Raw genomic sequence first — 23,579 nt, 5'->3', positions numbered from 1 at the left:
GTTATTGTTACCGATCAGCCTCATGGTGGTTGTGCCATCAGCAGATTTGATGGCAGGGTTGGTGTAATGTCGGGCGAGTAAACAGAGCTGGACTCAGAACGTAGCCCTGAGGAACTCCAGGCTTCCTCCTCCTGACGTTCTGAGGTCTGTTTTTATTCTTTAACAGTTGCAAGTGAGATTTGTTTATGTGTTTATCTGGATTGACATGCAGACTGCATCACATGGAGTCAGGTTTATGAGGGTTCACTTGTGTTGCAGAACCAGGATGTCTTTGAGTGTGTTAGGGATAGTTTAATACCCAAAGTTTTCTATTGAGATCTTTGTTGTAGGTATCTGAACGGAGCCTTATGCCAAACTAAAAGAAATATGGACATAAATCTTCTTTACTGCATGAGTTGTCTGACTGAAATGGGTTTTTATATCTTTAAAGTAGGCGTATTTGTACACTTTTCCAAATCCTATTTTAAACAGTCCAACTATCTTTTTTAGACCATCAATCAACCTAAAGTAAGACTAGAATGACACATTTTAAAATCAATTTGTCTTGAAAAACAATCTGTAAGTGTTATGAGCCAAAAAAATGCTTAAAAAGTGTGGTTAAAAAACTTAAAAAACAAACAAACATTTAAACTAGAAATGAGACTAGACTTCTTGGTGATATTTTGTGTTTCTGTTGGATAACAGTCGGATTTTTGGTTTGTCTGGATAAAGTGTAACTGTGACTCTAGTAGGTACAGTAGAAAAAACTACCAACCACAGCAGCTGAGACAAGGCAAATCTTCAGGAAACTTCTACATTTTTACAGCTTTTCTGATAATATAAGAAGTTCTAACAATGAGACAGATCCGCTCAAAACAGCGTTCCTTAATAATGGCAAGATGCTCATGCTGTCACAAAGGAGGTTCCAACTTATTTTGGCTTGTCAGCAGCATCAGACTCAATGCCTGCCTTCTCATTTTAGTAGTAACAGCGTCAGGAAAACTGATCTGACTGTGTGTGGAAATATATGGCGTTTCATGGCTGCCATTAAAGACAACTGAGTTAACGAACTTTACAACCGCGCAAACGCAATGCTAGCCGAGCGACCCCGCATTTTACAACTGCACGGTTGCAAAATCACTTTATTACGTAAACATACATGTATCCTTTAGTTAGCCCGAGACAGATCTCGCTGGATTTTTCCTGCAAATTTCGACCAATCAGATCAACCAGGAAGGTTACCGCCCTTCAGTGACAAACACAACCCTGAACATAGCTTGCAAACCCACGCAGGTGCGCCGCACAGTCAGGATTGCAACGGTGCCTTTGTAAAATGTGGGGTTGCATGGTCAGCATTGCACTAAGGTTTAAACTTTAAGGTTTGCTCACTCAGTTCCTGAAAACTCAGTTGTCTTTGCGCTCGTTCAATTAACGGCAGCCATGAAACGCCATAGAAAGGCCCTTCCAGCCCTCAAAGTCCAATCACTCGGTTGCATTAGTCCAAATAACATTCCTCCTTTAGCTCTGTTGAGAGTGAAGCTCAAACCTTTTGGAGGACTTTCCTGTTTCAGACTGAGATCACACACATGCCCACAAGCTGTTCCATGCTGTGGGAAAGCAGCACCAGCCAGAGTTCCTTTGACTTTAAACCACCACCTCTGGAACACACTGTACCAGTTATTGTTTATTTGTCATGCTGCCAGTCATTTTTTTTTTAAATGCGGTGTAGCTGTCACTGATTCAGGGGGGAGTCTGCAGTTCTGCTGCTGCTCATTTGCTGTAATTCCAAACACTTGCTGGAGGTCAAACTCTCTGGAGCTGCTTCATCACAGTTTGACTGGGAACCTCTGTAAATGTCAGATCAGACGAGAGGTTTTTCTGCACGCCGTGCCAAGACCGGATCACCTGCAGCTTCAGACCCATTGGCTCTTCTTCCTGTCTGATTGAAGCGGGTTCAGATCAAGGAATGCAATTTTTTCCTCTGCTGTTCGAAGGCAGAAGCCAAGACGCTCCTCTTTCTGTTTGCTTGATCCCATATGGCACCTGCAAGGAAATGGTGTTGTAGGACCCAAATGCAGGAGACTGGACTTGGTGGCAGAAACTTTAACATTTAATAAACTTAAACAAGACAAAACCCATGAAGAAACAAAACGCTGACCAAAACTGTTCTGACCACCTTGGACCCAGCAGGAGAACTTTGCCGCAGACAATTTTCAGCCATGCCATTCAATGTCATCCGTGCATCTGCTCCAGAGGGGCCCTGCCAGGGCCACACCATAAAGAGGATCTTGTCTCTCAGGAGGGCCACTGGGGCCACTCCTCTTCACGTGTCCTGTGTAGTAAGAGGGTCAGCAGGGCAGCTCCTCTTCATATATCCTGCCTCTGTTGAAGGTCATCAGGGCCACTCCTCCTCACGTGTCCTGACCTTGGGAAAGGTCACCAGGGTCTCTCCTCTTCACATGTCCTGTTTCTCATGAGGGTCACCAGGGCTGCTCCTCTTTACGTGTCCTTTCCTTGGGAAAGGTCGGCCTGACCGCTCCTCTTCATGTGTACTGTCCCCGAGGAGGGCTTGCAGGGTCGCTCCTCTTCACATGTCCTGTTTCTTAGGAAGTTTGGCATTGCTGCTGCTCTCCACATATCCTGCCTCTGAGGAAGATCACTTGGGCCGCTCCTCTTCACGTGTACACTCCCTGTGAATGGTTGCCAGTCCTCCCCAATAATCCTGTTCCTTGTCCTGAGGAGGGTTGCGGGGACTGCTCCTCTTCATGTTTTGGTCCCAGGGAAGAGCCATTAGGACTGATCTTCCTTCTGCCCGTTTCTGGGAAGGGAGTTCTCCGTGATAACCCTCAAGTCCATTAGGCTGCAGGACTAAAGGACTGACTGCTTCCTGGTTTTGCTTTTGTTCTGTTGATCTTCCAGACCCCCCACCCCTCAAGGCCTTTTGGGGAGGGGTACTGTGAGAATGGAACTCTTTAGTTTGGATTTCAGTTGTGGTCTTGATCTTGCTGTTTCCCTCTGTCAGTGGCAGCAGGTTTGGGTTGTCCGTTATCCACAGTTGTCTTGATTTGTGTCCGTGGACCTCAGTGTATTTACGTGTCTGGTTTTTGGTTTTTCTATCGTTCTCTGTTGCTTCCTATTCTCTGTCATGTTCCAGTTTATTGACTAAATGTTTAGGTTTTTTACACCAAGCCTGGTCTTCTGCATATTGGGTCGCACATCAACCAGTCCTTGACATGCTTCATGCTCTGAGGGGGTCTGAGGGGTTCCACTCACTGCTCCACATGGCTGCAGTCATCTGGGCCAGTTTGTTAGTCCTCAGATCCGATCTTTCTACCCTGTTTGATGTCCCGAAATCTAAAATGTCAGTCGCCTCGTTTCCCAACGCTGATACATCCATTTCTTCCCCTCTTTCTGGGAAGTTTAAGAAATAATAAGATACAATGTTAACATTACATTCAACTAGACTAAAAGTTAGTTTAGTGTTACAGCTAACGTCAGAAGAGAATGGGAAAAAGCTGTGAGCCTTTTTTCCTTTCTTAGATGTTTTGGATATAGCAGCAGCTAAATTGTCCCTTGAGCCCCAAATAACCATCTATAATTGACACGTCTAAAATCAATCCTGAGCCTGATTTAAACGAGAAATGAATGAAAAATGAAGCGCTCTCTTTGACTTAGTGCAGGAGCTCTGGACAAGCGCCTTCATATTTTCAATGTTCTAAAGTGCAGCATTTCCAAACAGCCAGAGCGCCGTTCCAGGAAACATGTGTTTACATGCCTGTGAGTGTTAGCCGGTATCAGCCCTCCACAGATGTTGTAGTTTCTTATGATCAGCTTATCTGGTCAGTGGAAAGTGTTGCTGTGTGTGCAGAGGGCGAAGATAGCGCGCTTCAGTAGATGATTCTTTGCAGGTGGACCCATCACGACACAATGCATCGATGGAAACGACCCGCCTGCAGCGTGGCGGATTTTAAACCTCATGAAGGCGTGCAGACTTGCTGCTCTGGACGGGCACGTCCCCTCAAGTGTTCGGAGCGTCTTCCTCCAGTCTAGGAAAACACATGCATGAACTTGAAACAGCTCCATATGTGTGAAACGGATGGCTGTTTAAGCAGATGTTGCTTTTAGCTGCACTGAAGGTTTTTTCTGGTTTGTTTTCATATAAATAGGAAGTTTTTCTATCTGTTCCTATGGTTGCATCATAACAGAAGTGACGTTATTTTCTTTCTTTTCTTTTTTTTTGGAAAAAAAAGAAAAGTTAACTTAGAATAGTAAACTGTTGAAATGACTACATGTTTAACCCTTGTCCTATCTTAGATGACCCCCCCTTCCATTGAGGTGTTCTTCCTACCATGACAAAGGTGGATAAAGGTGGAAAGATTTCATGTAATCCATGGACACCAGTGAAGATCACGAATCCTTGAAGAAAAAAGGTTCAGAGCACTGTCTAGTGGGTCTAGATGACCCCACTCCCAATGGTAATGTGCCTAGGATAGAACAAGGGTTACGCCTCCTCAGGAGTTCTGCCCTTTATAATCCATCATGATCTTGATGATCAGCATTAGAAAGTTTCTATTTTGATCCCATTTTGTTGCTGAATCAGTTTGAACAGGATTGGAATCGGGGAACACAGCGGATGGAGAAGGCGATGCAGTGAAAGTGTCTGTACACACGGTTCATGTCAGTCTTTGAACAGAATGCTGACGGACTCAGATATCTCATGGGAAACAGAAGAACAGCATTTTACAGAAAAGCATTTTAATCAAAGTAAAAAAAAAAAATCACAGGTTCTGAATAAAAACATTTCCGAGAATAAAAGAATTATATACATGTTCACAAAGTCCAGATTTGTCTGGTTTCTCCACAGCATGATCACAGTTTGAAGCGACCCCTCACTTCCTGCAGCAGGTGGTCTCATCGTTCTTTTCCTGCGTAAACATTTCCGAAGCTCAGAAGATATTTAGTGTGAAAACCATCAACCTAATGTCTGTTTGCACAAATGAGCTTTCTAAAGATGTTTCATATTCCTGTTCTGATATGGACACTGGGTCCTTTAAGCTGGTTGTTTCATGTGAAACCCAAATATTTTGGAAAAAGGACGTAGATGCAGCACTTTTCTAAGCTTGAAGGCGTTTAAAGTTTTAACCGCACGAGTGAAAAGTGTTCCTGACCCAGAACTACAGGAATCCTTTCCAGTCATGTGATCAGAGTAGAAAGTGACATCCATGCTAATGATGATGATGACGGCAGCCTTCCTCATTGCATTTCTAATTTAAAACCTTGAAGAAACTAAAACTGAAGCTTAATAAAAAAAAAAACCAGGAAAAAGGAGAAATTGTTTGTGCAGCAGAACGGCGGACTTTACTTTGAGCGCCAACCTCAAAGACGCGCTGGAATTCTTTGCTTCACTTTGCCAGCTTGATTGGCTATAGGTTACCTGATGAACCCTTGTGCTATCTTGTGGGGTCCAGATGACCCCTCTCCCATGTTAACGTGCTGTTGGGAGAGGGGTCATCTGGACCCCACAAGATAGCACAAGGGTTAAATACTGAAAGTGGGAGTTTTTGGAAACCAATAAAGGTGAGTGAGCTGCAGTCTCTTCCTGACGTGGGCGTGGCGTTTGAAGAGGAGGTGGGTGGAGCACGGCGTGGTGTCCCCGCCCACATTTAAAAAGATCTGAAGGTTTTGTCAGAACAGGCAAAGCCTCAGACGATCTATTCATTAATCAGCTCCGACCTGTTTTTTGATTAAATAATGACATTTGGCCGTCATCCCTCTGCTGCCTGTGAGGCGACAAAAGACTGAGTCCAGGTTTCTATATGATTACAAAAGTATTTTTATATTTTTACCAAGCAACCATTAGGAATTGTAGCAAACACCTTTACTTCTAAACACAGGTTTTGATGAAGCTTTATGGGAAATATGAAGCTGCATCAAGCGTGTCCTCCAGCTCGTCTGAACGATCAGTTCTGCCTGAACAAACATTTATGCAGCTGAGGAGCAGAGATGGGTTTTATTTCAAAATCTGCCTGACAACAGTCTCTTCAGCTTCATCCACATCACTTCATACGCAGGCGTTTTCATTTGTGTAAGGCATCGTCCAGCCGCTCCGGGCTGCTCGCCCTTTGACCCTTGTCAGCAGGGAAACATCAAAGCTTCGGTTCCGGCTCTGCTTCATGAACTCAGAGAAGTCCGGGTCAAACTGGCGGCGTGGCGTCTTCAAGGATTTCCAGGTCAGGCCCGCAGAACGGCGGCCCGTCACAGTCCAGAGGCCGCAGAGTGGTGGTACGGTCCGTTCACCTGAGAGGGAGAAAGTTACAGTAACACAACGGAACAACGGTGCAGCAATCGCTTTGACTTTCTGTCAAAGAAAGAGATTCTGTTTTCTCTGAAATGAACCTTCAGGCTCGTAAAAACCACTAAATGTGTTTGAGCAGAGCAGGCTGGAACAAATCTGCTCCTCGCTGGATGCAGCAGCTTTCAGGACGTCTCTGCACAACAAGAAGACTTCAAATGGACCACGGCCAAGTCCTGCTGATAAAGGCCTCAAACCTCATGAATGATGGTTGTTATTATGACGCACACAGTTGTGTTTACACTTGTGTGTGTGTGTTCTCCTGTGTTTGACTTCTGAGCTGAAGATTATGAGATTATGATCAGAGTAGGGTTCTGCTTGGACCAACCGGGAGAACACAACCAAACGGGAGAACACAACCAACCGGGAGAACACAACCAACCGGGAGAACACAACCAAACGAGAGAACACAACCAAACGAGAGAACACAACCAACCGGGAGAACACAACCAAACGGGAGAACACAACCAACCGGGAGAACACAACCAACCGGGAGAACACAACCAACCGGGAGAACACAACCAACCGGGAGAACACAACCAACCGGGAGAACACAACCAACCGGGAGAACACAACCAACCGGGAGAACACAACCAACCGGGAGAACACAACCAACCGAGAGAACACAACCAACCGGGAGAACACAACCAAACGGGAGAACACAACCAACCGGGAGAACACAACCAACCGGGAGAACACAACCAACCGGGAGAACACAACCAACCGGGAGAACACAACCAACCGGGAGAACACAACCAACCGGGAGAACACAACCAACCGGGAGAACACAACCAACCGGGAGAACACAACCAAACAAGAGAACACAACCAAACAAGAGAACACAACCAAACGGGAGAACACCACCAAACGGGAGAACACAACCAAACAGGAGAACACAACCAAACGGGAGAACACAACCAAACGGGAGAACACAACCAACCGGGAGAACACAACCAAACAAGAGAATACAACCAAACGGGAGAACACAACCAACCGGGAGAACACAACCAACCGGGAGAACACAACCAAACGGGAGAACACAACCAAACAAGAGAACACAACCAAACAAGAGAACACAACCAACCGGGAGAACACAACCAAACGGGAGAACACAACCAACCGGGAGAACACAACCAAACGGGAGAACACAACCAAACAAGAGAACACCACCAAACGGGAGAACACCACCAAACAGGAGAACACAACCAACCGGGAGAACACAACCAAACGGGAGAACACAACCAAACAAGAGAACACAACCAAACAAGAGAACACAACCAACCGGGAGAACACAACCAACCGGGAGAACACAACCAACCGGGAGAACACAACCAACCGGGAGAACACAACCAAACGGGAGAACACAACCAAACAAGAGAACACAACCAACCGGGAGAACACAACCAAACGGGAGAACACAACCAAACGGGAGAACACAACCAACCGGGAGAACACAACCAACCGGGAGAACACAACCAAACGGGAGAACACAACCAACCGGGAGAACACAACCAAACGGGAGAACACAACCAAACGGGAGAACACAACCAACCGGGAGAACACAACCAAACAAGAGAACACAACCAAACGGGAGAACACAACCAACCGGGAGAACACAACCAACCGGGAGAACACAACCAAACAAGAGAACACAACCAAACAAGAGAACACAACCAAACGGGAGAACACCACCAAACGGGAGAACACAACCAAACAGGAGAATACAACCAAACGGGAGAACACAACCAACCGGGAGAACACAACCAACCGGGAGAACACAACCAAACGGGAGAACACAACCAACCGGGAGAACACAACCAAACAAGAGAACACAACCAACTGGGAGAACACAATCAACCGGGAGAACACAACCAACCGGGAGAACACAACCAAACGGGAGAACACAACCAAACAAGAGAACACAACCAACCGGGAGAACACAACCAAACGGGAGAACACAACCAACCGGGAGAACACAACCAAACGGGAGAACACAACCAAACAAGAGAACACAACCAACCGGGAGAACACCACCAAACAGGAGAACACAACCAACCGGGAGAACACAACCAAACGGGAGAACACAACCAAACAAGAGAACACAACCAAACAAGAGAACACAACCAACCGGGAGAACACAACCAACCGGGAGAACACAACCAACTGGGAGAACACAACCAAACCGGGAGAACACAACCAAACAAGAGAACACAACCAACCGGGAGAACACAACCAAACGGGAGAACACAACCAAACGGGAGAACACAACCAACCGGGAGAACACAACCAACCGGGAGAACACAACCAAACGGGAGAACACAACCAACCGGGAGAACACAACCAAACAGGAAAATACAACCTGATGGGTAACCATTCCTGACTTGAACCCTGAACTCTGGCTGCAGTCAGCCTAAACCTGTGTACTCTGGGTGTGTTGGTTCTGAAGGACCGGTTCTGAGTTTGGTCCGTATACTTCCTCTCGGTAGCCCTGAGTTAGTGACACATGAGGGCCGGGGGTCCACTCAGACAAAATCTGTGTTTTTGGTGCTTTTGACGTGATGGAGGACATGTATGAAGAAAGTTAAGCTTAGCAGTACATTTCTGAGTGTTTCTTGATTTAAATTGTGGTGAAAACGTATTTGAAAATTGATGATCAGAGGACTTTAAGTATTGTTTAAGTAAGAAAATATGTTTAAACGAAAAAAGCTATTTAATGTTTGCAAAGTAAAATGAACTTTGTCCTCTTTCCTAAAATGACAGATTTTTTAATGACATTCACTTTTATGGAGTCATTTATTTCCTTTTCTTTGAATAGTTTGTTCCATTTTCTAAGTGCATTTTCTTCTTGGGATTTTCATCCCTTCATCACAACAGCAGCTGCAGCTTTTAGTCACGGGCGACTGTTCCTCCTCTTCTACTGAACGTACAGAACGCAGCGCGGCGTGATGGAACCCTGGACAAAGGAAGCAGGAACGTTTCACGTCAGTCTACTGCTCGTTCCTGAAGTGCAGAAGCGACAGCACTGCACATGTGCAGACGCGTGGGAGCGCTGGCAGCAAACACCGACTCTGGAGGTTCCACAGCTCCTTCTAATCAACCTTCTCCTTCATCAAGAGTAAAACCTCCACAATGGGAGGTTCTTCGAGATGTCAAAACGATTCGGAAGACCAAACTTGGCCTGAACTGTGAAAGTGACGCACAGAGAGGCAGAGTCTGATCTAACTCCTTTTTTTGAAACCGTATCCAGAGGATCCGTCCTCTTGAAAAGACTCTCAGTGAGCTGCAGCTGATGGGCGGTTCAACTTACGTTCCAGGAAAGCTGCACCTGTCTGAGGTCACGGTAACTCAAGCTCGCCTGTATTTCTCACACGTGTGGAGTAAGTTTGGGAACAAACGGGTCCATCGAACGGGTCCATCGCCAGCCAAAAGAGGAGTAGACTCCAACTACTTCAATCCTCATCCAGTGAAACACAGAAAAGTTCTGCGGCCGTTGTTGGGAATGATATTGTTGGCGATGCCAAACTGTTGCTAAAAAACACTAAAAAACAAGCTGAAAGACAGAAAGAAATGGGGAATTGTTTTCCTTCAAACTGGTTTCTTAGCAGCGTGACAACTTGGGAAGAAAGAGCCGCTGACATCAGACCCACAGAGCCCAACATGGTGCCACTCCAACAGATGCAAAAGGAGAACTGAAGATCGCGCCCAACTGTGAAACCACAAATGAGCCTGCCTGAGCGAGCACTTCTTCTAAGACTGTGACCGACCGCTCAAAGCCTGAGATGTTCAGGAAGAAATCCCAGCTGATGGAGGAAGAGGACATCCACCGGCTGTCAGAGCGGCTGGACGGGATTGATCAGAGGTTTTCTCTTAAGGTTCTTCTCTGCTGCTCAACACAAATCAAACGTCATCAGTTTAAAAAAATACGTTTATCAGCTTCTCTCAAGCAACTATGGTAGATTCTCCTAGTTTTTCTCAGTCTTTATCGAAATTCTAAAAAATGTCAAAAAAACACAATATCGGCGCTCGTCATCGTCTGTCAAAGGAGACGTCGGCGTCTTCTTCGGGCCGTGGAGCGGCGAGCTCACTACTCATGGGAGGGGCTACGGATGAAGCCATTTGGGGAAATGGTGGTCGGTGATTTTACAGAGGAGCTGTGGATGAGCTGTGTGATGCTCAAAGTGACGCTTGATGTTTAAGTGAACAGCTTAAGGTTCAGCAACGCCACAACTTATACCACAAAGCACAGTCCGTGTGTTTTTGCCTTGGTCACATGCATCCATACCATGGTTACCCCGTATGGAAGCTGTGGGTATTTGGGTTGTCCAGTGCCATGGGGGGAAATAGAGAGGAGTGGCTGCAAGTATGTCTTGCACTTCAAACAGCCTCCTCTAGAAAATGGTACGATTGATGTGTGTGTGGTAGGTGCATTGTGACGCATTTGTCAGGCTACTGGAAGTTGTTTGCACTTCGTGACGTAGGAGTGATGCTGCCTTAGGGTGCCCCACCCGACTCGTTTGTAAAGTGAGCTTTCTGGATCCTCATTGACTACACACATAGGATGTGCCGGGGATAGCAAGTGGCCGTAGGACACCCAGACAAACTGCTCTGATTATCTATTGTCCTCATTTCTAACAGGCAGGCTGAACGAAAGGAGCGCGCCCTAACAGCATTAATTAATGCGTGAGGCTTGGGAGGGTCGGAAACATGATCCGTAAGACGCGCCTTCGTTTCACCTGCTTTACCCTTACTCACCCTTACATGTTGCATAGGTGCTCACCATGACCTGTCGCCTGCAGCAGAACAAAATGTGCATGAATGTTTTTGCTCCTGGGGTTCACTAAGCGGTCTGCGACTTTGGCTTGACCATTTCAGTCAGACGGGTTCCTCCTCCACAGTGAAAGGACAGTCAGGGTGCATTAAGCGGCTCTGCAAACTGCATCCCGATCCCAAGATTCTGCACATCCCTTTCGTCCATTTACCCGTAGATAAACCTGCTGCGTGTCTGAAGGCGTAGCTGAACGTCCAGAAACCCCACATCAAAACCCAACACCTGAAGGCATTTTTATAGACCTATTTTTAAGGAGGAATCCAGAAATCTTCCGTAGCCTAAACCATCGTTGGTGTGGAGAGCAGAATCAGAGGTGTGGGTGAAGCGTGACGGCTGAAGAACCAACGGTGCCAAAGCTGGACTCACATCCCAGGAGAACGTCAGCTGTTTACAGCACATCAAGGGATGTCATGAATGAAGATCAACGGTCAGTTTACTCTTCCTCTGAAAGCTCCAGATTCAGCCTCCAACGACAATCATGAGTGGAAAGATGAAGGCGTCACTGCTTTCCCCTCAAAGGCTCCTTCAGAGGTGATTCACAGTCATCTCCACATCAACAGGCTTTGATGAGTCAGTTGCTGCTTACTCGTGCGTCGTACTCCAGAACAAACGGAGGGATGTCGATCTGCTCGGGTTTGATGCAGCTGAAGAGCTCGTGCAGGTTGTCCACATAATGCAGCTTCTCCTTTAAGCCAGAGACGCTGAAGGTGGTGAAGAACCACGCAGAGACCTGATGGGAGTTTGGACACCAGAGAAAAGGCCGTCAGTCACAGGTGGCAAACCATCTCCTCTGAAATGAAGCGATAAAAAGGAGGAAAAGCTTCTGCAGACAGTGACAGAACTACAGTAAGTGTAATGATACTTAAATGGAGAGTGTGAGGCGTAAAGTATGGTAATTCCTGTAAACAATGGAGTTGATGTACTCAGAACATACATTTCTTTAAAGCCTTGGGCTTTCAGCTTCATGTTAAATTTTAAAATAAATCTGAACAAAAGATAAAAATGTTTTGGAACAGGAACTCTGGAGGAACCGCTCATTACTTCAAGAGCTTCACTCATCGGACTGCTACACAACGTTTTGTCTGTACATAATTCTTGATTTAGGCAAGAACAGCCTTTTCCAGACATCCAACATTTGATGACATGCGCACAATTTAGCAGACATGAACAACAAAACACTCTTCCTGAAATTAGCTGAACTTAAATGCAAATGTCTACATGTTTAATCATCAACTGTGTTCAGAAAACAAACACACAATCAATCCTCTTAACTACAAACATTTCATCTGAAACGACAGTCATCTTGTAACGCTTAAATTCAGACAAATGCAAATCTTACCTTTGAGCGAAATGTTGGGTGGACAAAGTAGAAAGCCTTCAAATTCCTTTTAAACCTGCAAAATAAACAATAGCTGAGAGAGGAAGTGCTGCTTTTGTGCAGGAGTTGATGAAAGTCTCAAAAACAACTGCTCCAGTCAGTCCATAACATGCAAAAACATCATTGAGTCTGTAGTTTCTCTGGACTACAGCAACTGAAGCTCTCTGATGATTTTAAAGAGAATAAAAAACTGACCGATAAGGAATAATGAGCAGTTATATGGTTTTTGGGAGGACAGACGCTTTATTACTCCACACGCAGAGCCTTATGTATGGAAGCAGAAAAAGTGATCTTTCTTCGATTTATTTCCTGTTTAAAATAAATAAATAATGGATCGTTGTTCAAATCTTTTCCATGGTTTTCGTTGAAATATTTCCAAACAGTCTGGGCTCTGACCTCATCTGTTCATGAAAACTACAAGATGAGCTGCAATCAAAGCAGAAAAGCCACAAAGAGTCCGTGTCACAGACTTGATCTGTGTGTGACATCGCCAGTCTGTTCTGTTCTAACTTTATCCAACATTTCAGAGCAAAACGTTGGGAAAGATATAAGTATGGACCCTTATGAACGGCATCTTTATTCTGTTTGTGAGTCACTCCTGACAGGGATATTGGGCACAAAGCAGCAAAGTCTGTGGGGGTTTTTGGTGTGGTCAACTTTGTCAACGTCGCTACATTTTCAGAATTTGCTATAAATTTTCAGAATTCGCTTTATTTCAGAATTCTCTGTAATATTTCAGAATTGCCTTATTTAAGAATTTGCTTTAATATTTTCAGAATTCGCTATATTTCAGAATTGGCTTTACAACAGTTGTAGCCCTAAAGCGAGGAGATAAGGCGGCGTCTAAAACTTGCTCTACTGGAACATGCTGGTTCACTCGGAGAGAATGAGGAACGATTATAGTCATTTGTTTTAAAATAAAGATGTTTTTGTGATTATTGATGGTGGGTCACTGAGAAACCGCTATTCTTTGAGGTGTTTTCCTGTATTTTATTGACGGTCCCTGCTTGCCTCTGCAGATTCACATCGAGACAAAATCTGGCTGGAACTCGTTTTCTGCATCACCACAGACAAAAAGAAACGGTTCCTTCTGGTCAATAGAACTACATCCATAGGAAGAACTAAACAGACTGTGAGGAACACATACGTTTAGTTTATTTATTTTTAAATACACAGAAAAATGTTTTTCTATGATTGAACGCAGTGCGCTTTCATTCTTCAGTAGCCGTTTTATTTAACACACAGGGTGATGACAAAAAGGTTTCAGTTATGGTCCACGTCTGAATGGAAAAGGAAGGGGTGTGTGTGTGTGTGTGTGGGGGGGGGGGGGGGGTACTGGTCCCTCTCTGCATTACTGGTAACCAGACTTCAACCTCTATGTTCTCACTAAACTGTAGCCTGAAACCCCCAACGTGACTTTGTGTGTTCCTTTCTGAATAAACCATGGACCTCTCAGGAAAAAGGTTTAGCAGGTTTTCCTGTCTTTTGAGGTTTTCTAATTGATGAAAACAGGATAAGAAAAGCATGAAAGACCAGCTGAATGACAAAGATGACAGCGTGGAATTCCCACAAACACAGGAAGTCTGTGTGGTTACGGTTACTAGAAACCAGAAACCTACGAGATGTAAAAAGGTTCAACGAGAATATTCACTTCAGGGAAGTCAACTCTGAGTGTCTAACAGACAAAACATGAAAAAGACCATCGGAAAAAGGCCAAAAATATCTTATGAAGTTTGATTTATCATTTTTGTAAGATATTTTGTTAAGTAATACCTTTGATGTTCTGGTGCCTCTAAAGGTTAAAGCTAAAACAGCAACTACGATGTGTCAGTTAAGTCAGAAGAAAGTCCACCCCCCCCCCCCCCGTGTTTTTTCTAGCCCTTTCAAAATAAGGCAATAGAATACTATGTTAGAAAATACATCTATAGAAACGAGCCGACTCGTCAATGAGTTCAGAGGAACTGACGCTGATCTGATCGACAAGATGCCTTTAACTGCAAACATCTTCTTTCTACGTGTTTTTTTTTATCAAAACAGCAAAAGTATCGGTCAGTGCTGAATGTGAAACAGATTAGAAGCAGAAAATGATGCGTTATGTTGATGACCTGCTGATGTTCATGGGGTGACAAACGTCTTCCTGTGTTGACATTTCAGTTGTACCACAGAAACTGACACCTGGACTGCATCCTACAGCAGAGCCGGCATCTCCAAGGCAATGCCAAGCGTGGCCTGATGGTGGAGTGTCTGCTCTTAAATATGGGACATGGGGGTTCATGGTTGGGTGTTCAAAACCAAAAAATAAAAAAAGGGACCCAATACCATCATCCTACACGACTGTAGAGACTAAGGGTTGGATTGGGGGGTAAAACCATAAAAACGATGCACAAATGCTTCGTTCTAGATTATAATCTGGAGCCGGGGTGCTCAGACTTTAACAGCATGTGAGCTACTTGGGCCAGTGCAGACAAAAAAGACGCATTAACAGGTAGATCCACAGAACGCTCACACCTTTCTGAAGACGAGGAGGGAGACAAACTCCACATCTGCCGCTCAGTTCTTCCTTTTTTTTTTACTTAATCTGCTACTGGCAGGATGAACCAGGCATCCCCAGGAGCTAGAGCGCACCAAGGTCAAGCTTTCCAAAGGGTGGCGAGCATTGACTGTAAATATTCTACATGCTTTCTGTGGTGGCGGGTCTGGCTGGGCTCTGCGGCGCACGCAGCTCAGGCCGGTGGTCATCAAATCAACGTTTGATGATCAGAACGTTCCAAACACAAACCTAAAGAGTCCTAGCATTGTTTTGGAAGCAGAAAGATTTCTCAGGATTTTGTCAGATCAGAGGCTAAAAAACTTGTTCAGACATTCAATGTTGCTTTAAAATACATGTAATAATAAACTGGATTGAATGGGAGTAAACTGGTAAATAACTTGAATATTCTTGAACTATATTTTATTGCATTTGACTTGTTTGTTTTCAGTTTGTTCCCAGGTAGGGAAACGTCTGTTTGAACAGTTTCTAGTTACTTCCTGTTGTCTCAAATACTTTAAGCCTTATTTCAGTTGTATTTGAACGTGTTCTTAAACTGAAATCTAAAGTACTATAAAGCGGCACAGAACATGTCAGACTGAGCCCGTGTTGAACCCAAAGGTCAGACTGACTTGATGTCGACGATGTCATAGAGGCTCTTCAGGAAGTGGGTGTGCAGATGGTTGTGCTCTCCGGTCAGCGTGTGGAAGTAAACCATCACATAGTCCTTCACTGCGATGTGGTCCAACACGTGGATGAAGTACAACAATGCCTGCACAACAACACAAACACATGTATGCATGCACACACACTCGGTGCTTGGTTTTCAAGTTCTCCTTTTTTTACTTTTGTGTATCGTTAAAGCAGATTTTGTCTGTACTGTTTATAATAAAATAAAGGAGAATAATGTAAAAAGTTAGTTAGTTAGTTAGTTAATGAGTAACAGGGTGGAGCTTTTGGGTTGTGACCTTTGTGATGAGACACCATGAGGACAAGCATCATTTAAGGGATTTTTGTTGCATTACTGTTAGAAACACAAATGAGGAGCAGAAAGTCTCTTCTTCCAGATACAAATCGATACGTTGGAAGAGATTTAGAAATGATTTTGTAAGACATTAAATCTTAACGCTCAACCTTTTTTTTAACACTCAAAAATATGCAGGTACAAACATTTTTGGTGCAAAGATGCAACTATAGCATTCATGCAAACAGTAAAAAATGAGGAAATTGCAAAAATAAAAAAATGTCTTAAAGGTCTGAAATGTCTTTTTCACCTTTTCCAGATCAATGAGGGTGACGGGGATGTTTCTACCCACCACAACCACCACGGTCCGTCCACATTTATCCACACCTGGAGACACAGACACAGTTTTCACCTGTGAAAACACCACAATGGTACCTGCTGAAGGAACCACAGACGCCAACACCTTTCAGCTAACTGTTCCAGAAGAGAAAAGCTTTTAGGAGAGTTTCAGAAAACGTAAGGAAGAATTCACATCATTAGTTTCTTTCAAACAAAAGCAGCAAACGCATGATGAAGAATTGATGGTAGAGCTGCAGAACTGGATTGAATTAGACACCGGTGACCTTTCAGACACTGCAATTTCAGTCACTAGTTCAACTTTGACCCCGTTCTACGTGAAATGTTATGCCTTTGAATTCAAATGTAAACCTTTGTCTGGTTTTAGGTGTGTTATACGATCTGCACTCCCACCGCCACATTGTGTTATTTTTTCCCTGTTATTACAAAGTTTGGTTGTCATGCTGCTAAATGTTTCTGTAAAGCACATCCTCTGTGCAGCTGCCATGACGTTCACCTGAACGCAAACATTCATGACAGAAGTCACAGTAAAGGACTAGACTGACACCTACTGGGGGAGTCGAACAAAATGAGACGCTGCACAAAGACCCAACAGCAGCACAACCTTTTGGACTGTAGTGGACGGTATGTGGATGACCTTTAACCTGATTGTGTAAAAGTCAGACAAGAGATTAATAAATAATAACATCAATGGATAAAGGAGGACTAATCCTTTTTCAAGGAAAACTATAAAACCATAAAACCGACTTTCGTTTTATTTAAATACAAAAGTTTCTGGAGCCATGATGTTCAGACAGGTGGCTTTCCTGTTTTTGACTGATATTTTGAAATAAGACGTCGTTTTTAAAGTAGGCATATCTTCTGTAAATGTTTTTTTTTTTGGTGGGAGACCATCTTTATCTTCAGTGCAAACACCTACCAGTCTGATATAAGGCTTTCAGAGCAGCAATGTCCGACAGATCCTCAGCCCTCGCTCGATTCAGCCAGCGGCTGTAGCTGCAGGGAAACAAAGCAATCTCAGCATTTTCCTTTATCACACTGTGACAGAACGTGTGCAGCTAAAGACAGAAACAGTCTGATGAAGGTTTAATACGCCACTCGAGTCCAACACTCCACCATGACCACCAGAGCCATCCAACCATTTTTCCAACCTGTTTTATCTCTTTATGGGTAATGGGTTGCTGGAGCCTATCCCAGCACTATTGGACCCTGGTTCACATTAACCCTTGTGCTATCTTAGATGACCCCCCCCCCCACCCTTCCATTGAGGTGTTCTCCCTACCATGACAAAGGTGGATAAAGGTGGAAAGATTTCATGTAATCCATGGACACCAGTGAAGATCACAAATCATTGAAGAAAAAAGGTTCAGAGCTCTGTCTAGTGGGTCTAGATGACCCAACTCCCAATGTTAAAGTGCCTAGGATAGAACAAGGGTTACGTGAACCAAATGTCTGAATACTCCCTAAATGAACACTTCCTCTACGGGTAAAGATGTTTTCCACCACAGACTAATGCACTAAAGCTACCAGATAAAAATTCATTTAAGATCATTTTATGAGCTTCAGACATCCAGGAAGCTAAACTTTTTCTAACAGATTATATCACATTGACAAAAAAATACGAGCGTATGGACAGAATAAAAGACAGTTTATGCCTTTCAATTCTTAATTTGATGCAAACTACATTCAAGTCATTTGAGGACACGCTGATCCAGGAGGTTTGATGAACCATCAGGGACTCAACCCAGTTTTATCTTCCACTTATCGGGAACAGCAAGCTGCTGTTCTGAGCCTCATGAACCCAAAGGAAATGTATTCACAGCAGCATCATGATGTCTCTGAACATCATTTTAAAACAACACATATCCCGACTTACTTACTAAGACTTACTTTCTCTGGTGCTGCTTCTGCATGGCAGCCTCTGACATGTGACCCTGCAGGATCTGCTTCCTCTGCTTGTCCACATCCCCCTCCATGCGGGCGAAGGCATGGTTGCCCACCTGAGCCAGGTCCAGCTCCGTGTGGTCGTCCTGGCTGTCATCTGGACGGCAAACAGGAAGTAGAGTGAGGCGCTGTTTCAGTCGCTCCCAAAATGTTTTTGTCTACTTTGATTGAGGAAAATAAATAGCTGAGAAAAACTCAAGTGTGTCTTGGATAGTTAGTTTACCAATATTTGCTCACATTATAAGCAGATTTAAGGCATTTATAAACTCCCTTTGTGACGACTAATTTCATTTTCTGAACTCACCTACCGGTAAGTGACTGCAGAACTAGTTAACCACAAAAACCCGGACCAGAAACCGACCACTATGACTCATTTTTGACTGAAGCTTTGGTCGGCGTGAAATAAAACCGTCTCCGTGTCGAGCAGAGGAACCAAGGAAAAAGATCTGCACCTTCCAGGATTCCTGGCTTCTCTGCGATGCGGATCTGCCGTTCCGGAACGATGGGTTCGCCCTCAGAGTTACCGATGTCAGCTGGGAGGAGAGGCAAGCAAGCCCTCTCCTCTTCTTCAGAGCGAGGGAAGTACAGCGGGAGCAACTTCCTGTACACGGACTACAAGATCACATCAAGGATTTCAAATGAGTGAAGATGCTGTGAGTGACAAGTAGACTACATCTGCACTGCCTCCAGGCATTTCCTCATCACAAACATGAACATAGTATCGTCCTGCAGTTTGTGGGATAACGAAAGGACAACACTTTAACTTCCTGTTTTAGGTCCGTTTAAAGCAACTACAGCAATGTCAGTTCACCAAACAACCGCTAGTCAAGTAGGAATGCTCAAATTGGTTTGGGTTACTTACTTGTTTGTGGGCTTTTCATTATTTAGAACGTGTCTCCAGACAAATTTAAACAACAATATAACCGTAAACCGTAACGAACAAAATCCACAGGGAAAAGCGGTTCATAGTTTACCCATCATCGTGCAAGAAAATAAACGTAAAAAATATGGCTTTTTCATTTTTATGTTAAAGATTCAATGTAATCTGAATTATTACTGTTCACAGATCAATATAAATAAAAATGTTTTCCATTAATCTCATGGACGAAGCTTTTAATGGTGCCTTCTTAATGGAATCCTAAACAAAAATGAAAAAGACACTTTTACTTCTTATGCTTCCTGTGAATTTACTGCTGACATTCTCACCATTAAGGGTGTATTCAGACTGGAAATGTCACTTGGTCTGGATCGAGTCCTGATCCTTAAGTCTGGTCTGTGTTCAGACTGCCATTTCTGATACGAACCGAAGCTTGAGAACAAAATCACGTGACTAAAGATCTCTTCAATCATTGGTCAGGAATTATGAGGGCAAAGCAGCTAGAGACAGAAAGGATGGAAGTCCTGAGCTTTGTCTGGATAGTTCACTGATTCAAACTTTCTATTGACCAATGTTTATCATCTGCATCAAAGGTCGGCTCAACCCTTTTTGGTGTTCGGTGGAGTCCTGCTGCAGGGCAGTAACCGACAAAAGGACGGCTAAGAGGGGACGCTGATGAGTGTTTATGACACATGTATTGACTGGATGGCACGTATTGAAGAGAACTCTATTGAGGAACTACAAGGTAGCTTTTAGGGCGGTGACACAACGGTGCGGACATAGAAAAGCACATAAGAAGCGTTTTCAGCAGTGTTCAAATAAACATTTGGAGCCTTTTTTACTGTTTGATAACACGACAATCGTTGCTTCACATTTGTCTGCGGCTCATCTGTTGCTTCATTCCTACTCTGTTTACGTCAGGTGAAGACCGGCTACGGTGGCTCGTTTGGTCCACTGCGAGCACAGAGGGCGTTCAGACAGAACTGAAGCTCAGTCCGACTGAAAACAAACCCAGACCACCTCCAAAGATGGGTCAGAGAGCGGCTCCTGGTCCCAGACAAGGGTCCCCTTTGATGGAAAATGTTCAGACTGAAAATTAGTTCTGGATTATCGGTGGAACCAAATGTGTCCAGTCTGAATAAAACCTGAATCTTCTTAAGCAACAATCTTAGATGAGAGAGAAAACAAATCCTCAGTGCCGGGGTTTCATGTCATCTAAAAAGAGTTCAAAGGTGTTTTGGCCCCCTTCCATTGTTTCTAGGGTCTCTCAGCTGGAACATGATGATGAAGCAGCGTGTTTAACACGCTAGTCAAACAAACCTCTTCCGTCTCCGTTACAGCAAACACCACAGCCTCGATCCCGTTTCCGTGATTCTCCAGGAATCTGCGCACTGTTCCTGAAAAACAAGCAGGCTTCCATGACACCACAGAAGAACCACTTTGGGGGGGGTGAATTGAAATGTCAATCCTGTTAGTTTTCATCATCAGAAGACAGTAGATTCAGAATATTACCTTTGTGAAATGTTCATATTTTTAAGTTTCCTTTAACGTGGTATTTGGCATTTAAACTAAAAACCAAGCGGTTCCAGTTCCAAATACATTAAATGTTCTCATGAAAAGAACATTTGTTTAAGAAACACAACTGGTCACAAGCAAATAAGAATGTTTGCTTTGCTCTGTGTTTCTTCAGATGTGTGCGTCTTACTGAAGGCAATGTGCGTGGCGTCTTCCAGCGGATAGCCTCTCTTGGCGGTGGTCACCACACAGAAGCCGACCGACATCATCGCCTGTTCTCTGCAGCGACAGAAGAGCTTCATCACATCCAGAGCAGAACGTTCAAACACAAAGATCCTGCCGTTTCATGTCAACATGACGACCTTGTTTGGCTTCAGAGCTTCCTGGTTTAGTACCGTATTCTCACGACCATAAGGCGAACTTAAAAGTCGTACATTTTCCCAAAAACGTACGGAGCGTCCTATCCTGCGATGCGCCTATTGTGTTGTTGTGCGACTTTGGTAAAGAGGAGAGGACAGCATGAGGACGGTAAGGAGGGAAGTACAAAGGTGCAGGTATGTAAATGATGCAGAACATCTTCGTTTAGGAAACCCAGAAAATGCTGAGACGCTTATGAAGAACAGTTTGAACTACAAGCGATCAGCTACATGGAGGAACACGGGAATCGAACAGCTGCCAGACAATTCAAGACTCATGAATCCATGGTTCACAAGTGGAGGAAGCTGGAAAACGACAGTCAAGAAGACGCAGGTGAGTTTCCATGGAAACAAGACGGACTGGAGCGGTGGATTAAGGATCAGAGAACAGCTGGGAGAAGCGTCTCTACGGTCACCATTGGACTGAAGGCAGAAATGAACATTGAACATTTTCTAGGATCCATCTTGGCCTTCATTTTATGAAACGGTTCCATCTTTCCATCTGGGCAACGACTACGGTGGAGCAGCGACTTCCAGTGGATTACAATGAAAAGCTGTCCGTCTTCCACTCCTTTTACTAAGACTGGGAGGCAGCGGCGGGCGAGTTACGCCACAGTTTGAAGATGCTGGGGCTAACGTGTCTGCTTGCGCGGTTCTTGGAGCTTTGGCAAAAGCCGGCATCGTTCATGAGGAGCCGCACGGCAACGAGACGGACTGACGATGACGGAAGGGAAGCTGGCGTGTTTGATAGAAATGTAACTCAGCTGTTCAGATACAGAAGACGAGGACTTTGATTGCTGACTGAAAAAAGGAAAAAATAAATCACAAGTTTAGCTTTTTAGACACACATTAGCATGCGTGTTTTACCGGTATGTGTTGACGTCTTAAAACCCGGAGCGCCTTTCTATATGTTAAATACAAAAAAAGCTCCCAGAACTGAAAGCGCACCCTGTAACCCACTGCGCCCTATGGTCGTGAACATCCTGTAAGCCGATCTCCAGGATCCTTTTAGCTCATTTAACCTTTCTTTAAGCGTCATTCTTAAAGTAAACTGGGCGTTTCTGAATTTTGAAGCATTTCATAAGTTCTGCAGAGGATGCAGCCTCTTTCACGCTGACTTTAGCCCTGCTGGCAGAAGAAGATGGAAGTTTTAAATGAAAACTAGCAAAGAACATAGGTGGGAACCGGAGACAGCTGCCCCCCCCTGAATCCCACCCCGATGTCTCTCCTTTCCTTTTTAGCTTTTGGTCTCTTCAAAGTTTGACTTAAAACCTATCTTTCTGTCTTTTTTGTGAGGACTGTAGGGTTTGGATAGAAGAGCAGACTGAAGTGACATCCATCATTCTGTGTAGTGAGGTTCTCATTTGCATGCTGGGGGGGGGGGTTCTTACACAGCCAGCTGCATGATGTTCCTGTAGCAGCTGTACAGCGAGCTCTCTGCTGCCGTCCGGTACTTGGATTTGTACTTTGGTCCCACAGTGTGGATGATGAACCTCGCTGCCAGGTTGAAGCCTTTGGTCAGTTTTGCCTCGCCTGTTCGACACCCTGAGTGCCAGAAAGGGTTTTAGGAAGGAAGGATAGCTACAGATTCTATTCTGCAGGTCTTTTCGGCTCCACCTTTGAGTTTGTGGAGCTCCTCCCGCAGCTCGGCTCCTGCCAGCTGATGGATGCTGTCAGAAACGGGGTTCTTGTCGTTCAGAGACTCGTTGCTGGTGTTCACGATGGCGGTGCAGTTGAGCTGGGCGACGTCCCCGACGCTGCAACAGAGAGAAACGCAGCTAGAAACAAATGAACGTTTATATTTGACAATAAAATGTAGTCATCCTGGATTCTAAACCTTTCAGAACACTTTCCCTTCACAGATACATAAAACACGCCCATCTTTTGTTAAAAACAGGAACTGTTCTCTGTGCCTCTGTGTCGCAAGCAGCCGTGTCTCAACGTCTTTGCTTTACAAGCTGAAAGTCTCTGATTCGTGGATTCATCTCACGGCTGAGCCACAATCATTTGAGTTTCTCCTCTAACCGTCTTCCTACAGTACACACCTACTGACCTCTGACCTCCTTCTAACCTGGACGCTCTCAATGGACAGAGGAAGCCGTTGACTGTATCTGAGAACTGGAGTGGGAGGTCACCCGTAGAAAACACTTTACCTCCAGCTCCAACCAAATGCTGTCAGATCCGTCAGCATTTTTTCACAATACGGACTCCAGTTGCAGTCAGATGACCTCAGTAGACGGTTGCTATGTCCAAACTTCGCCCCACTCTACTAAACTACTGAAAACTTTAAAGTCTGGGAGTATCTAGCCTCCTGGATTTTAACGCCACGTTCACCACTCCAATTTTTAAACGGCAACCGATTTCCCGAAGGAAAAAAAACAAATAAATATGAGACTATTCATGAATTTAATGAGTTCTGATGATGCAAACTTAAATTTAAAA

The 23,579-nt window shown here is 44.5% G+C and overlaps 1 protein-coding gene across 1 annotated transcript in view; it reads right to left on the bottom strand.

Moving 5' to 3' along the window:
• Positions 1-4,717: 4,717 nt before the first annotated feature.
• gdap2 (ganglioside induced differentiation associated protein 2) overlaps positions 4,718-23,579 on the bottom strand; it is a 23,458-nt gene continuing 4,596 nt past the window's right edge. The window contains exons 3-14 of the mRNA XM_023950789.1: positions 22,755-22,894; positions 22,529-22,682; positions 20,912-21,000; positions 20,527-20,603; positions 18,782-18,941; positions 18,276-18,426; positions 17,305-17,381; positions 16,339-16,415; positions 15,697-15,836; positions 12,499-12,553; positions 11,746-11,889; positions 4,718-6,276 (exon numbers count right to left, since the gene is read on the bottom strand). Coding sequence (XP_023806557.1) covers positions 6,235-6,276; positions 11,746-11,889; positions 12,499-12,553; positions 15,697-15,836; positions 16,339-16,415; positions 17,305-17,381; positions 18,276-18,426; positions 18,782-18,941; positions 20,527-20,603; positions 20,912-21,000; positions 22,529-22,682; positions 22,755-22,894 — 1,306 coding nt within the window. The 3' untranslated portion in view covers positions 4,718-6,234. The remainder of the gene's footprint in view (positions 6,277-11,745; positions 11,890-12,498; positions 12,554-15,696; positions 15,837-16,338; positions 16,416-17,304; positions 17,382-18,275; positions 18,427-18,781; positions 18,942-20,526; positions 20,604-20,911; positions 21,001-22,528; positions 22,683-22,754; positions 22,895-23,579) is intronic.

This window comes from Oryzias latipes, chromosome 21 (assembly GCF_002234675.1).
Source record: "Oryzias latipes chromosome 21, ASM223467v1".
Lineage (NCBI taxonomy): Eukaryota > Metazoa > Chordata > Actinopteri > Beloniformes > Adrianichthyidae > Oryzias > Oryzias latipes.
The sequence above is the reverse complement of the archived record's forward strand: the minus strand, read 5'-3'. Positions and strand labels throughout refer to the sequence as shown.